The sequence below is a fragment of the Aotus nancymaae genome, unplaced genomic scaffold (assembly GCF_030222135.1).
Source record: "Aotus nancymaae isolate 86718 unplaced genomic scaffold, 86718_ANA_hifiasm-v0.15.2.pri h1tg000057l, whole genome shotgun sequence".
Classification (NCBI taxonomy): Eukaryota; Metazoa; Chordata; class Mammalia; order Primates; family Aotidae; genus Aotus; species Aotus nancymaae.
In genome coordinates, this window is record NW_026988471.1 from 22575397 (window position 1) to 22591002 (window position 15606).

General features: G+C 37.8%; 1 protein-coding gene across 4 annotated transcripts in view; it reads right to left on the reverse strand.

Moving 5' to 3' along the window:
• Positions 1–15606, reverse strand: part of ATAD2B (ATPase family AAA domain containing 2B) — a 194084-nt gene that overhangs the window by 87794 nt on the left and 90684 nt on the right. For all 4 annotated transcript variants that reach the window (XM_064363892.1, XM_064363891.1, XM_064363890.1 and 1 more), the window contains one exon: positions 2683–2842. In XM_064363892.1, coding sequence (XP_064219962.1) covers positions 2683–2842 — 160 coding nt within the window. The remainder of the gene's footprint in view (positions 1–2682; positions 2843–15606) is intronic.

Below are 15606 nucleotides of genomic sequence, written 5' to 3' on the forward strand. Positions count from 1 at the left end.
ATATATTACTTATAACAATCATAAAAATCATGATGATGATGATAAAGGAAAATAAATTTAAAAGCATTATTGCATATAGAAAATGTACATTTTATGCAAATAGTAACAAAGGTATTAAAATTTGAAACCAAGATTTACTTTTATTAATCTTTTACTTAATCAAATAGCAAGAGTCATGACACTCTATTGGCCAAACCACAGGAGTAACACACTGACTGGTAACACTTTAAATTAATGACCCAAATGGGTTCTTTTTACTACCCTTAATACTTCCCTAGGCCATTCATTATACCTTTCTCCTAGCAAACTATTTCACAGCACATCTTCACACTCCACTGATAACCTTGCCTCCTAATTCACTGAGAAAACTGAAGCAATAAAAAAAACTTCCACAGACTCCTCACATCCTAATCACCAAAGATGTCCATCCATCAGCATGTGCACCAACAATATTCTGTCGTCTCTCTGTTGTCACAGATGAACTAGCCAGCTCCTAGCTAAAGTCATTCACACCACTTTTATGCTAAATCCTATCGCTTTTTTGCCTATTGAGGACATCTCTCAATTTCACACAAAAATTCCCTTTTCTACTGGATATTTCTTCCATCTTGAAAGCAATGAAACACATTATCTTGTTCCTGCTTCCTTCAATATCATATTGCCTAAATTTTTTGCTTCCCTTTGCAGAAAAACTCTTTTTAAAACATATCTATATTCGCTCCCTCCAATTCCTTCTCATTTTCTCTTGAACTAACACACTCCAATTAAGTGTTTGCACCCACTACTAACTGAAACTGTTCTCATCAGATTTAATGACCTCCAAAATGATAAATACAATGACCAATTTTCTGTCCTCAGCTGAATGGACTTAGTAACATGTGACATGGTTAATCACACCCTCCTCATTGATACATTTTCTTCACTTGGCTTCCAGACCACCCCACTCTCTTAGTTTTCCTCTTGCCTTACTGACTGCTCTGTAAGACAGAAGATTTGGTAATCTCATCTAGTCTCAGGACCTTAAAAACTATTTAAGGGAAAAAGGTAAATAGCCAGCATAGGCCTTTCCACAGACTCTGGCCTGAGAAAAATGACCTTAGATTTCAGTCTCATAAAACTGTTTCCTTGAAATGTTAGAAAGGGAAAGTTACTGTGGAAAACTATGTTCAAGATCCATGCTGTGCAATATAGTAAGCCATGAGCCACACAATGCTATTTTATTTAAATTTTAAATTAACTAAGACTAAACAGAATTTAAAATGCAGTTCTTTAGTCACACTAGCCATATTTTAAGTGCTCAACAGCCACATGTGGCTAGTCGCTACCACACTGCACACTGCTCAAAGAATAATGCCAATAAAGAACATTTCCAGCATCACAGAAAATTCTATTAGACAGTACTGTTCTAGACCTTGATTACTGTTAAACTTTTGATTTGTGTGAAATGAACCTGGACTGTGAGGCTGTGACTGGCATATAGACTCTGAGGCCTACTTAACTAAGATAGTACAGAAGACAACTGGGAAATCAAGGAAATGGCTTTCCTGTTCTGTGTCTCAGAACTAAGCATATTTCCCCATGTACTGAAGAGCATAAAAGCTGTGCTTGGACTGTTGTTATACGTCCCAAAAAATAAAAGCTGATGCTTCCCCATGCTAAAGCAGACTGTACCTACTTCAGCCCTATCTCCTACAAATAAACACACCAATATGCAATGATACATTCCTGAAGGCTGCACTTTGGCAATGAAAATATGCTGTATATGCTATGTTTCCTGTCCTGACAAAACTAGGTAAACCTGGTGCCAATTTAAAGCCTGTAAATTGGATTGTCAATCCAAATCTGAGTCAACTAGTGGTGACTGTGGAGACTGATATCAATCTGAAGTATGAACTGCTCTGCACAGGGAAGCCATTGCCTTTGTTTCTCTATTGTCTTCCATACAGTCCTAATCACTAAGATTTTCACATCTAGGTATGTTAAACCCAGGCATTTCACACAGGTCTAAGAACAAAGCCATACAACAATACATATTCACATACAGTATCTCCTCTGCATATATCTCTTCCTCTCAAATATGACTTTCTAATGAAAAGCCAGTCAGATGATACTAATCAAACCAAGATAATATTAAAAATTTCAAGTTGAATTAGGAAAAAAGAACTTTGTATATCATATTAAAAAACATTTACATAATCAATGATAAACATTGCCCTGTGTTAATACATTCTTTTAAAACACTTTATACCATAATGAATAACGTTTGTTGCTTTTAATTAAATATAGCAATTTCTGTGAAAATTTGGGTACTGGGTCCTTATTCATAAACCCGCTAATACTCTATAAAAACATTATTTTATGAGAATAAAATTACTTTGGCTAACTAGAGACATAACCTGTCATACAGGACAATTACTACAATCCGGAGAACTAAAGCTCAAGTAAACATCTACAGTGACCTAATCAAGAGCTTTCCTCTTACTGCCTAAAAATCATAAACTTTCTTATAATAGTTAATAGAAAAATATCTGTTCCATAATAACATAAGATTTTTAAAGTATTAACTAAGATATCCTATAAGCACAAAATATGAACAATGAAAATTCATAACTATTACCCTCAGAACATATGCCTTATAGAATTACATATAAATATTAACATACTGAAAACAAAAACTCTTACCTTTTGATCAGGCAGGTTGAACAGGAATTCTCTGTCAAAACGACCAGGTCTCCTGAGTGCAGGATCTATAGAGTCAAGTCTGTTTGTAGCACCAATAACAACAATTTCACCCCTATTATCTAATCCATCCATAAGAGCAAGGAGGGTTGATACTATAGAGCTGTAAAATAATTTTCAGACAAAATTTTAAAAAAGAAAGCATTGTAAACACTGCTGCTTACAATAACTTTTATAAGTTTTTAATGCTAATAAAATAACTATAGCATGATTATATTTTAATGCAGGATCAAGTGATTTACAAAAATTATTTTCAAAGGCATTCAGAAAATATAGTAGACACCTAAACCTTGGCAACCAAAACAAATGGACTTTATCAAAATTAAAAACTTTTCTGCTTCAAAGGATACTATTAAGAAAGTAAAACTATAACCTAAGAATATTTGTAAATCATATATTTGATAATATATATAATGAACAATTACAACTGAACAACTAAACAATACAAAGACAAATAAAATTTAAAAGTAGGCAAAAGGACCAGGCACAGTGGCACACGCCTGTAATCCCAGCACTTTGAGAGGCCGAGGTGGGCAGATTGCTTGAGCCCAAGAGTTTGAGATCAGCCTGGGGAACAGAGCAAGACCAAATCTCTAAAAACAAAAAATATTTTTTAAAAATAGGCAAACAATTTGTATAGACATTTTTCCAAAGACGATATACAAAACCACATCAATAGTCATCAAGCATATGTAAATTAAACCAAATGAGATAGATGCCACTTCAAAACCACCAGAATGACTATAATCAGATGGATAGATAATTAACAGCTTTTGATGAGGATGTAGAGAAGTTGGAACACTTATACACTGACTGACTGGTAGGAACATAAATTGATGTTCCTCTTTGGAAAAAGAGTATTGCGGTTCCTCTGTTAAACATAGAGTTACCAAATGATCCAGCAATATCCACAAAAAAACTTAACACACAAATATTCACAGCAGCATTTTTCATAACAGCCAAAAAAGTGGAAGAAACCCAAATGTCCATCAACTGATAAGTGAATAGAATAAATGTGGTATATCCATACAATGGAAGTATTCCTCAATAAAAATAAATGAAGTACCGATAGCTACAACAACATGGATGAATCTTGAAAACACTGTGCTAAAGAAGCCAGACACAAAAGGCTACATATTGTATGATTCCATTTATACAAGATATCCCAAATAGGCAAATCTATAGAAAAAGAAAGTATATTAGAAGTTGCCTAGAGCTTGGGAGGATAAGGAGAATGTTGGGAGTGATGGTTAAAGGGTTTATATGAGGTTTCTGGGGTCATGAAAATGTTCTAAAATTGACAGTAGTGATCGTTACACAACTTTGTAAATATACTGAAAGTCACTGAACTAAGCAGTTGAAATGAGTAAACTGGGCCGGGCGCAGTGGCTCACACCTGTAATCCCAGCACATTGGGAGGCCGAGGCAGGCAGATTGCCTGAGGTCAGGAGTTCGAGACCAACCTGGCCAACATGGTAAAACCCCATCTCTACTAAAAAATACAAAAATTAGCTAGGCATGGTGGTAGGCACCTGTAGTCCCAGCTACTTGGGAGGCTAAGGCAGGAGAATTGATTGAACACTGGAGGCAGCAGAGGTCGCAATGAGCTGAGATTGCACCACTGCACTCCAGACTTGGTGACAAAAGCAAAACTCCACCTCAAAAAAAAAAAAGAGTGAATTGTACAGCTGTTATTATGGGATCTTTGTGGGGGTCGATTTTCTGGCTGGAAACCTCTGTGGCTGGTGGCGCCTCTGCCCCAGTTTTGCTTAGACCTGCTGGGCTTGTTCCGCCAACCTGGCCTGGCAGACTGTGCTTACTCACACTACCAGCCTAGATCCCATGCCTGCCAAGGGCAAGCCAGGCATGGAGAAGCAAGGGATGTTTGAGTGAGCGTGAGGTGCAGCCACTGCACACAGTCAGGCATGCCGGTTGCTGCAGTGGGACAAGCAGCTCCAGGGTTGGCACAGGTGATGGCTCTCTGTGAGGTTGTGGCTGGACCAGGTACACTGCAAGCAGCTTCCATGGCTGCCACTGGGGAACACAGTGGTGCCTGGAAGCTTGGAGACTCTAGGAACCACAGGGACCCAAAGAGGGAGTCACAGCCCTGGCTCAGGGAGCTCCCAGGTCTGGGCTCCCTGAAGGGCCACAGTTTTTCTCTCCTCTTCACCCACAACATGCAGAACAAGGGGTGTGTTTCAGCCCTGTTTGTATTACAGCTCTTTCAGCCCCACCATTTGACAGGTCCTGAGTTCTTATCCTGCATTCAGGAAGAACAAGGTATGTGGACAAGTGGAGGGTGAGCAAGGCAAAGAGGAGCTTTACTGAGTGACAGAATAGCTCAGAGGAGATCCTGGAGTGGGTAGCTCCTCTCTACAGGCAGGTGGTCATGTCGAGTGTTCAGCTCTCAGCAGAGAGGAGGCACTGGAGTGGGTAGCTTCTCCCTGCAGCTGGTCATCCTGACATCCACAGCTCTCAGCAGAGAGATGGCCCTGGAGGGGGTAGCTCCTCTCTGCAGTTGGTCCTCCTGATGTCCACTCAGCTTTGGCTGAGCCAGGGCTTTTATGGGACTCAGAGGGAAGTAAGTGCACCCCAAATGGTCAATGGGTGGCTTTGGGCAGGCCCAGAAAAGGCACCAGAAGTTCCCACTCCAGTCTGTGGGATTGGCAGCCCAGCCCCTAATCCTCATTAGGGACCTGCCTCCTCCTGCCCAGGAGCCTGTCTGTCTCCTGCTGCCATTCATGGTGTCCAAGCAGTTTGTGCCAAGAGGCACCTGCAGGTCAGCGCCAAGCTGCCCTCAGCCACCCCCTCAGTTCCCTTCGCAGGCTCATCGGCACCCAAAGTCTGGAGGGGGCTGAGGCAGCAGGGAGCAAACATGCAGCACTAACCCTGAGCATGCACACAACCAGCCAGGCTGCAACAGTGCCCTGGCTTGGCCCCAACCTTGCTCCAAGATCGATGCGGAGGCCAGGAGTGGGGAGAGGCCAGGCAGTGGGAGCAGACACCTCCAAGCCTTTGGGGACAGGGAGGCCTTCCCAGGCTCCCCAGAGTGCAAAGATGCCAGGTTAAACGGCCATGACTTGGGCAGCTGTAGCTGTGCCCAGAAGGGCAGGACTCCTGCCTGCTCCCAGGCCAGCCGCAAGAGTACAGGGGGGCCCAGGTCCACAGCCATGATTTGGGCAGCCTGCAGTTGCACCCAGGAAGCCCTCATCCCACCAACTCAAAAGGAGTGGAATTCCCACTTGTGCCCCGCTTTCACCAGCTCTGTGGAATGTGCAGCCCGAGCCACACCTCCCCACTGTAGCAGGTGTGATGGTGGTGGCCACTCCAGATGGGACACCGCTGCTATCACTAAACTGTATCTCAATAAAGCTGTTTTTTTTTTTTTTAAAGAAAAAATACAATAGTTTGTTTTTAATAGATAGCAATCTGGGAGGTTTTAAATGTCTGGAAATGTATATAACATTTAGTTTCTGTTACATTAGATTTGCATTATTGTTATACCTTTGGACAATGTCTTTAGAATGGCATTATTTTCTGCATATTTTAGAGTAGTTTTTTAAAAGTATGACTTAAACATTTCTGAATATAAGTGTTTCATGTTTAATTATAACAAAACCATAGTTCTAGTAACAATGTTCTTTCTAGTGTTTTCCAACTGCTCTCATTTCTATTCCTTTACTCTTATTGCTAACACCTGCCTGAAATAACTTCTCCAATATGTTCAACATGTTAAAGAAAATATTCTCCTTCCCAAACACACTGCTCTAGTTGTGTTTCCAAAATCTATAAGCGGAACCAAAATGCTAGATACCCAGTGTATGTGTGAAGGAAGGATGTGTGATTCTTCTTTTCAAATTGAATAACTGAAAATTAGTGACCTAGGTTTCTCATTAAAGATATAAAGGGGCTGGAGAGTATAAGTAGCCTCAAATGTAAGTTTATATTTAACCTCCAATTTTCCCTTAGTATCTTCCAATTACAGATTGGCATTTCAAGTGTTTGCTGGAATTTATCTGCATTTTTAAATGTCTTGTAACTGAAAAGTCTTCAGATGATAAAGACTCAGACATGGCCAGAAACAGAATTACAATCTAACTTAAAATATACCAAAAGTTGTCTTGAAAAAAAAAATCTGAATGGCCACCCCTTGGATTACAATCCTTTAGCAACTCTTATGATGTCGAAATTAAAAGTCCAAACTACTTGACATGATATTCAAGGCCTACTTGCCTATCCCAAATTCTCTCTCCTACATTATTTTCTAAGATCGTTGTTTTATCTTTCAAATATAGATCTAAAATCCAATGAAATTGTTTTGTATGGTGTGTAGAGGGATCTAAGTTTTTTTTCCACTAAAGAGATATCCGATTTTCCCACCATTATCTATAAAAAAGGTCATCTTTTCCTAAACAGCATCTGCACTGCCTCTTTTACCATAAATTAGGCATCCATATGTGTGTGCATTTATTTATGGCTCTGGGCTCTGTTCCATTCATCTATTTGTCTAGTCTTCTGCCAATATCAAATTTTCTTAACCCTAAGAGGCCTTAATAACTAGTAGAGCAAGTGCTCCCACCTTGTAGAAGAAAAGACAATTGAAAAATATTTCTTTCCATTTATTTAATCTTTCTTTAATGTTTGTCAATCAAGTTTTAATATTTTCTGCATAAATATAACATGAGACATCTTAGACTTACTCATGGTAACATTTTTCTAATGAGACTGCAAATAGTAACTTTACATTTTTACACAATTACTAGCAACAAAAATAAAAAAATTATGTTTATATTGATTAGTCTAAACTTCCTAGTATCTATCTACAGATTGCTTGCAATCCCTACATACATAATTGTAATCCCTAAACACAAATGATAAGAGTATTGTTTTTTCTCTTTAAAATGCCTATCTTGTATAGCTTTGTCTTGCCAGACTACACTTGCTGTGATCTATAGAACAGTATTGGTCAGAAGTGTTCATAGCAAAATAAACACGCTTGTCATATTCCCCATAAGAAAAGTTTTCATGTTTGAACATTAAGTCTGTTTGTTGTAAGTTTTTCTGTGGCTACCTTTAAGGAAATACTTTATATTCCTTGTTCTCTAAGATGAAGACCTTATTATGACTAAATATTGCATTTTATCAAATATTTCTTCCACATCTATTGAGGTAACTGTCTTGATTTTTCTCTAACAAGAAAATGTGATAAAGTAACATTAACTGACTTCTCTCATATTAAATAAACCTTGTGTATTTGAAATAAAATCAATATAGTCATAATATATTATCCTTTTTTTATCTTCCTGATGTAAAGCTCTACCAATCTGTTTAGGATTTTTATATACATGTTCACAAGTGAGACTGGGTTCCAATGAATATTCTCATACCAAGTTTCATGAAGGTACAACTGACATACAAAACCCTGTACATATTTAAATTATATATTTTGATAAGTTTTGAAGTATGTATACCCTGTATACTATCACTACAACTAAAATAAGTTAACATATCCATTATGTTCTTCCTCATACTCCTTAGTTCTCCATCCATACTGACCCTCCTTGGCCTCCTTTACCCAAACCCTAGGGAACCACTGATCTGTATTCTGTCATGACAGATTACTTTGCATTACTTAAAATTATATATACATGGGATTATACAGTAAGTACTCTTTTTATTCCTGGATTCTTGCATTTGGCATAATTATTCTAAGATTCACCTATGTTACTGTTTAATAATAGTTTATTCTTTTTAATTGCTAAGTAATATTCCATTATATAGATATACTACAATTTGTTTACCTAGTCACATGTTGATGGCCACCTGGATTGTTTTCAGTTCTGGGGTATTACCAAAAAGCTGCTATAAACATTGACATAAAAAAAAAATTGACGTACAAGTCATAAAGAATTTCCCCTATGTTTATTCTAAAAGACCTCTTCTTTCGCCCCTTAAGCTTAGGCCTTTATCCTCTTAATCTTTGATGTCTACAAAAACCAAAACATTACATTTTGCATTCCTAATATTGCTCATCGGTGTCTTTTTATCATGACCAAGCATGCCAGAGGTTTGCAGTTTTTTCAAAGAACAAACTTTATTACCTTTTTTCAAAGAACCAGTTTTTGGTCTTCTTAATTTCTACTATATCTTTGTTTTCAGTTCACATATTGTTGTTGGCTATGATGTTTGTCTTTACAACACAGGTCATTTAGACTTTAGAGCTATAGTTCTTAACTATGAACATAAAATTCTCTGCTTATCTTATTATTTATTTTTTTTTTATTTTGTATATTACCAAACTTTAGAAACTTAGTTAAAATGTACTTTAGGGCACAATATATGATCAGTTTTCATAAATGTGGTATATGTTTGAAAAGAATGTTCATTCTATATTTGTCTTAGAAAAGTATGCCCATTAGATCAGACTCCTGAAATGTGGTGGCTCAAATTAATCTATAGAGCATTAAATAATTTTTTTTGCTCAGCTTGATCTATCAATAACTAAGAGAAGTACACGATATCTCCCACAATTATTATCAATTTGACTCTTTTACCTTGTAGTTCTGTCAATTTTTGTTTTACATAGTTTGAAATATGTTTATTAAGAAATTATAGATTTTAAATTGTTACTTTTTAAGACAGGGTCTTACTCTGTCACCCTGACTGACTGCAATGGCACGATCATGGCTCACTGCAGCTTTGACCACCCAAGCTCAAGCAATCCTCCTACTTCAGCCTCCTGAGTAGCTAGGACTAGAGGCATGCACTACCACACATGGCTATTTCTTTTTTTTTCTTTTGGTAGAGATGGGTTCTCAGTATGTTGCCCAGGCTGCTCTTAAACTTCTGGGCTCAAATAATCCTCCTATCCTTAGCCTCCCAGAGTACTGAGATTACAGGCATAAGCCACCAGGGCCAGCCTAACTGTTGTATCTTCTAGTAAATTGAACCTTTTATCATTTTAAGACTTCCTTTTGATATGCAATGTAATGGTTTCTGACTTATGGTCTATTTTGTCTAAAATGAATGTAGCAACACCAGTTCTGTTAGTATTTATGTGATATAATTTTATATCATTTAATGAATTTAACTATTTTGGACATTTCACATAAACGGAATCATACAACACGTGGCCTTTTGTGTCTGGCTTATTTCACATAGCATAATGTCTTCAAGATTCAACCGGCTGGGTGAGGTGGCTCATGCCTGTAATCCCAGCACTTTGGGAGGCCAAGGTGGGCTGATCACAAGGTCAGGAGATCGAGACCATCCTGGCTAACAGGGTGAAACCCTATCTCTACTAAAAATACAAAAATTAGCCGGGCATGGTGGCTTGCATCTGTAGTCCCAGCTACTCGAGAGGCTAAGGCAGGAGAATCGCTTGAACCTGGGAGGCGAAGGTTGCAGTGAGTCAACATCATGCCACTGTACTCCAGCCTGAACCACAGTGTGAGACTCCATCACCAAAAAAAAAAAAAAAGAGATTCGCCCATGGTGTGGCATGTGTCAGAATTCCATTCCTTTTTTTCTTTTTGCGGGGGAAGGGAGATGGGGTCTCACTCCGTTGCCCAAGCTGGAGTACAGTAGTGTCATTACAATGCACTACTGCCTTGACCTCCTGGGCTCAAGCAATCCTCCCATCTCAGCCTCCTGAGTAAATAGGACCACAGCTAATTTTTTTATTATTTGTAGAGATAGTTTCTCGCTATGTCACCTAGGCTGATCTCAAACTCCTAGGCTCAAGCAATTCTCCCACCTTGGCCTCTCAAACTGCTGGGATTGCAGGCATGAACCACCACATCTGTCCAGAATTTCATTCCTTTTTAAGGCTGAATAATACTTCATTGTATGGATATATCACATTTCATTTACCTATTCATCAGTTGGTGGACATTTGAGTTATTTCTACTTTCTGGCTAGTGTGAATAATGCTAATATCAATTTTTTTTGTACTTTTTTTTCTACTATTTAACTTTGAAACTTTCTGTATCCTTATATGCAGATGTCTCACTTATAAACAAAACATCATTACATTTTGTTTTTTGCCTATCTGACAATCTTTGTCTTTTAACAAGAACATTTATTCCCCTTACATTTCAGGTCATTATTGATATATTTGGGTTTAACTCTATAATCATATTTTGTGCTATTTTTCCCACTGGTTATGATTTCCCCCACCTCTCTTCTTGATTGCTTTTGGATTGACTTTTAAAAATTATTCTATTTTCCCCCACTAACAGTTTAGGAATTATATGTTATGTTTCTATTTTACTAGTGATTACTCTAGAAATTTAAACCTGCATACTAGATACCCAACAGTTCTACTTGCAGGTTATGATGAAGACCCAATCAGAGTACCCCTCAGAAAACAACTACAAAGCCTATGTATTATAATACATTAACATAACCTGAGGTTTCTGGTGAGCTAACAGAGATAGATGGGTTCTGGTGGGAGTTCATGGTCACTCAGAGAACGAAAACATGGTGGGAATTCATGGTCACTTGGAGAAGAAAAAGTAAGTTTCCTTCTCTCTAGCTTTTAGTCTGGGACTAACTGCAGTGAGGGGGACAGAGAATGTGAGCGGGGGTTGGGGGACACCTTATTAACTTTTCAGCATAAGAGTCTAGAAAAGAGAAGGTTGGAAGTTATTAATATTAGAGAATAAGGGGATCACACAAGGGAAAGAGCTAGTAAGGACACCCCAAACTCAGTCTACCCAGATCTCTAGCTGATCCTGAAAAACAAAGCAGGGAGCAGATTCAAAGGATCCAGCTAAAGACAAAAGGTCTGAAAGAAGATCAAAGCTGCCAGTCAAGAAACTGAATGCATTTCAAGCCTAACTCAGAAAACTGTCTCCTAAGAGAAAGGAAATATGGCTCATAAAATAAAAATAACAGAATCCAGAGTCTCCAAAAACTAACAATAGTACTATCGAGGACATAATCAAATTACTCAACAAATTAAGAACAACAAAAACAAAAAAAAGAACATATTCTCAAGAGAAAAGAAAACCAAGTGCATCTATGAGATAAACAAGATGCTGAAGCTAACACGAGACTTTTAAAGCAACTATTGTAACTAAGCTCAATTAAATAAAATAAAACATGCTTAAATGCATGAAAATTACATTGGAAAAACAGAACCAATGAAAAACAATCAAACATTAAGTCCTAGAATTGAAAAATACAATTTCTGAAATAAAAAATGTATTGGATGACCATAACAAAATGGACATGACAAAGCAAAAGTGAAGATTGAGTAAAGATAGACAAATAAAAATTATCCAAGGTGAAAACAGAAAAAGACTGAAAAAAGACAAATTTGTAGATACAAAATGATAAGCACCAATCAGAATATACACAAAGAAAGCCACACAGAGGAATGTCATGGCTAAACTGTTAAAAGCAAAAGATATAGAGCAAGATATTGAAAGCAGCAAGAGAAAACCTAAGTATTACAAAATGTGGGAAGAACAAATATAATTAATCGCTCTCCAATTATAGGCTGTGATGCACAGAAATGGAATCCTGGCAGGGGCCAGCTAACTCACCAAGTGGAAGATTCGGAATTGAGATTCCAGGGAGACCAAGATGACTAGAGTATACAGGAAAGAGTACCACAGAGGAGACTGTTCCACAGAAAGAAAACTCAGGAAATGTGCACAAAACTCAACTCTTCAATTAAATATCAAACAGTGAATGTATGTGATGAAACTACCCAAGACTTGGGGGAAAAAACACCCAAAGAACTAGAAATAACAGTACTCTACACTCACAGAGAGACAGGAATACTGCCAGTTCCCACCAGCCGAACTAGTAAACCTCATGATTCATGGGTCATTGCCCATGAATACACAAAAGGATACTGCATCAGTAGCAGGGAATAATTAGCCTTAGACTGAGGGCTACTCAAGATCCATATGTAAAATCTTTCTTTTGTTTTTTTGTTTTGAGACAGAGTCTCACTCTGTCACCCAGGCTGGAGGGCAGTGGTGCCATCTCATCTCACTGTAACTTCCGCCTCTGGGTTCAAGCGATTCTCCTGCCTTAGCCTCTCGAGTAGCTGGGATTACAGGTGCATGCCACCACACCCAGCTAATTTTTTCTATTTTTAGTAGCGATAGGGTTTCATCATGTTAGCCAGGCTGGTCTCAAACTCCTGACTTCAGGTGATCCACCCACCTCGGCCTCCCAAAGTGCTGGGATTAGAAGTGTGAGCCACTGCACCCAGCCAACAAGCTTAAAAGCAAGATTCCAAAGAATTAAACTGTTTTCAAGTAGACTAACTGTGTCTCAAAAGGAAAAAAACCAAAACACAACAAAACCACTTCAAGACTATCTACGTACAACATAGCTAGCACTCAAGAAGGTAAAATTTACATCTGATATCCAATAAAAATTGCCAGCATGCAATGAAACAGGAAAACACAATCCATAATGAGAAAAATAAATAAGCGAAAACTAACCCAGAACTACAATATTAGAATTGGCAAAGACATTAAAGTAGGGATTATAACTATATGCCAGATATTGAAAAGTTCTATATATAGAAGAAAAAAAATTAGCAAACATATAATGAAGGGGATTAGTAACAGATTAGACATTTCAAAAGAAAAGATTAGTGAACTAAAAGACACAGCAACATAAACTAATCAAAATGAAACACAGAAAAGATAATTTAAAGCAAAATTAACAAAATTTCAGCGAACTATGAGATGACATCAAGAAACTTAACATATATATAATTAGAAGCCCAAAAGGAAAGAGGAGATAGGAGGTGGGGAGGACAGAAAAAATAATCAAGAAATAATGCCCAAAAACTTCACAAGTTTGATGAAAAACACACCCAAGAAGCTCAATCCAACAATGAGAAAAAGAAAGAAAACTCCTCTAAGGTACATCATTGCACAAAACCAAGGAAGAAGGAGAAAAAAAAAACAACTTAAATGTAGCCAGAGGATAAAAGATACATTACATACAAAGAAACAAAAATAGAAATAAAAGCAGAATTCATTACTGAAGCAATACAAATGAGAAGAAAGAAGGCCAACATCTTTAAAGTATGTAAAGAAAAAGAAAAAAGTATAAACTTCAAATTCTATATCCAGAGACAATATGCTTCAAAAACAAAGGCTAAGTTCTCAAAAAGTTAAACATAAAACTACCATCCTGCCTAGAAGTTCCACTCCTTGATCTCCACCCCAAGAGCGATAAAAATATATGTTCTACACAAACACTTGCATTGAATGTTCACAGTAGCATTATTCATAATAGCCCAAATTGGAAACAACCTAAATGTCTGTCCAGTGTGTTGAATAGCCATACAATAAGAATACTGTTCATCAATAAAACAGAACAAAATACTGACCCATATTATATCATGGATATTCCTTAAAACTATTATACCCAGCAAAAAAAGCCAGACACAAGAAACCACATAGTATATAATTTTAATAATACAAAATGTCTAGAAAAGGCCAGTCTATACAGAGATTAGATTAGTGATTGGCTAGGGGCAGGAAAAGGAATTTACTGTAAATGGGCATGCTGGATTTTTTTTTTTTTTTTTTTTTTTTTGAGACAGGGTCTCACTCTCTCACCCAGGCTAGAGTGCAGTGGCACAATCACAGCACACTACAGCCTCAATCTCCCTGGTTCAAGCAATCCTCCCACCTCAGCCTCCCCAGTAGCTGAGACCACAGGCATGCACCACCACACCCAGCTAATTTTTGCAGTTTTTGTAAAGACCGGGTTTCACTATGTTGGCCAGGCTGGTCTCAAATTCCTGGGCTCAAGCAATCTACCTGCCTTGGCCTCTCAAAGTGCTGGAATTACAAGCATAAGCCATTGCACCCAACCTCATGCTGGACTTATTAGGGTAGAAAGATGTTCTAAAATTGATTTCTACCAATAGTTGTACCACTTTGTTGAGGTACTCTAAAAATTACCAAATTACACACTTGAAATAAGTGAATTTTAGTACATATAAATATACCTCAATAAAGCTGTTTTGGCTGGATGTAGGAGGTTGAGGTGGGCAGATTGCTTCAGTCCAGGAGTTTGAGACTAGCCTGGGCAACATGGTGAAACCTTATCACTACTAAAAATATAAAAAGTTAGGTGTACAGTAGCACACACCTATAGCCCCAGCTATTCAGGAGGCTAAGGTGGGAGGATCAGTCGAGGCTGCAGTGAGCCATGATCATACCACTGCACTACAGCCTCGGTGAAGGGAGTGAGACTCTGTCTAAAGAAAGAAAAAAATTGTTTTTGAAAAAAAATGTGTTTTTGACCAGGCACAGTGGCAAAATTACGCCTGTAATCCCAGCACTTTGGGAAGCTGAGGCAGGCAGATCATCAGGTCAGGAGTTCAAGACCAGCCTGGCCAATATGAGGAAACCTGGTCTCTACTTAAAAAAATACAAAAATTAGCCAGGCATGTGGTGTGTACCTATAGTCCCAGCTACTTGGGAGGCTGAGGCAGGAGAATTGCTCGAACCTTGGAAGCAGAGGTTGCAGTGAGCTGAGATTGTGCCACTGTACTCCAGCCTGGGTGACAAAGTGAGAGTTCATCTCAAAAAGGAAAAAAACTATGTTTTCAGATATGAAAAAGCCAAAAGAACTTGTTACTGGCAGGGCCACACTGTAAGAAATGTATGCATAAAGAAACTAATACCAAATGGAAATATGAACATCTACAAAAGAATTCAGAGCACCAGAAAAAGTATACATATTAAGTAATACTTATACTTAATATGAAATTTTAAGCATAATAAATATTTAAGATATTTTTATTTACATTTCTTCAAAAGTTTTTAAAGTTTTAAAAATAAAATGTATGAGGTCGAGCACAATAGCTCACGCCTA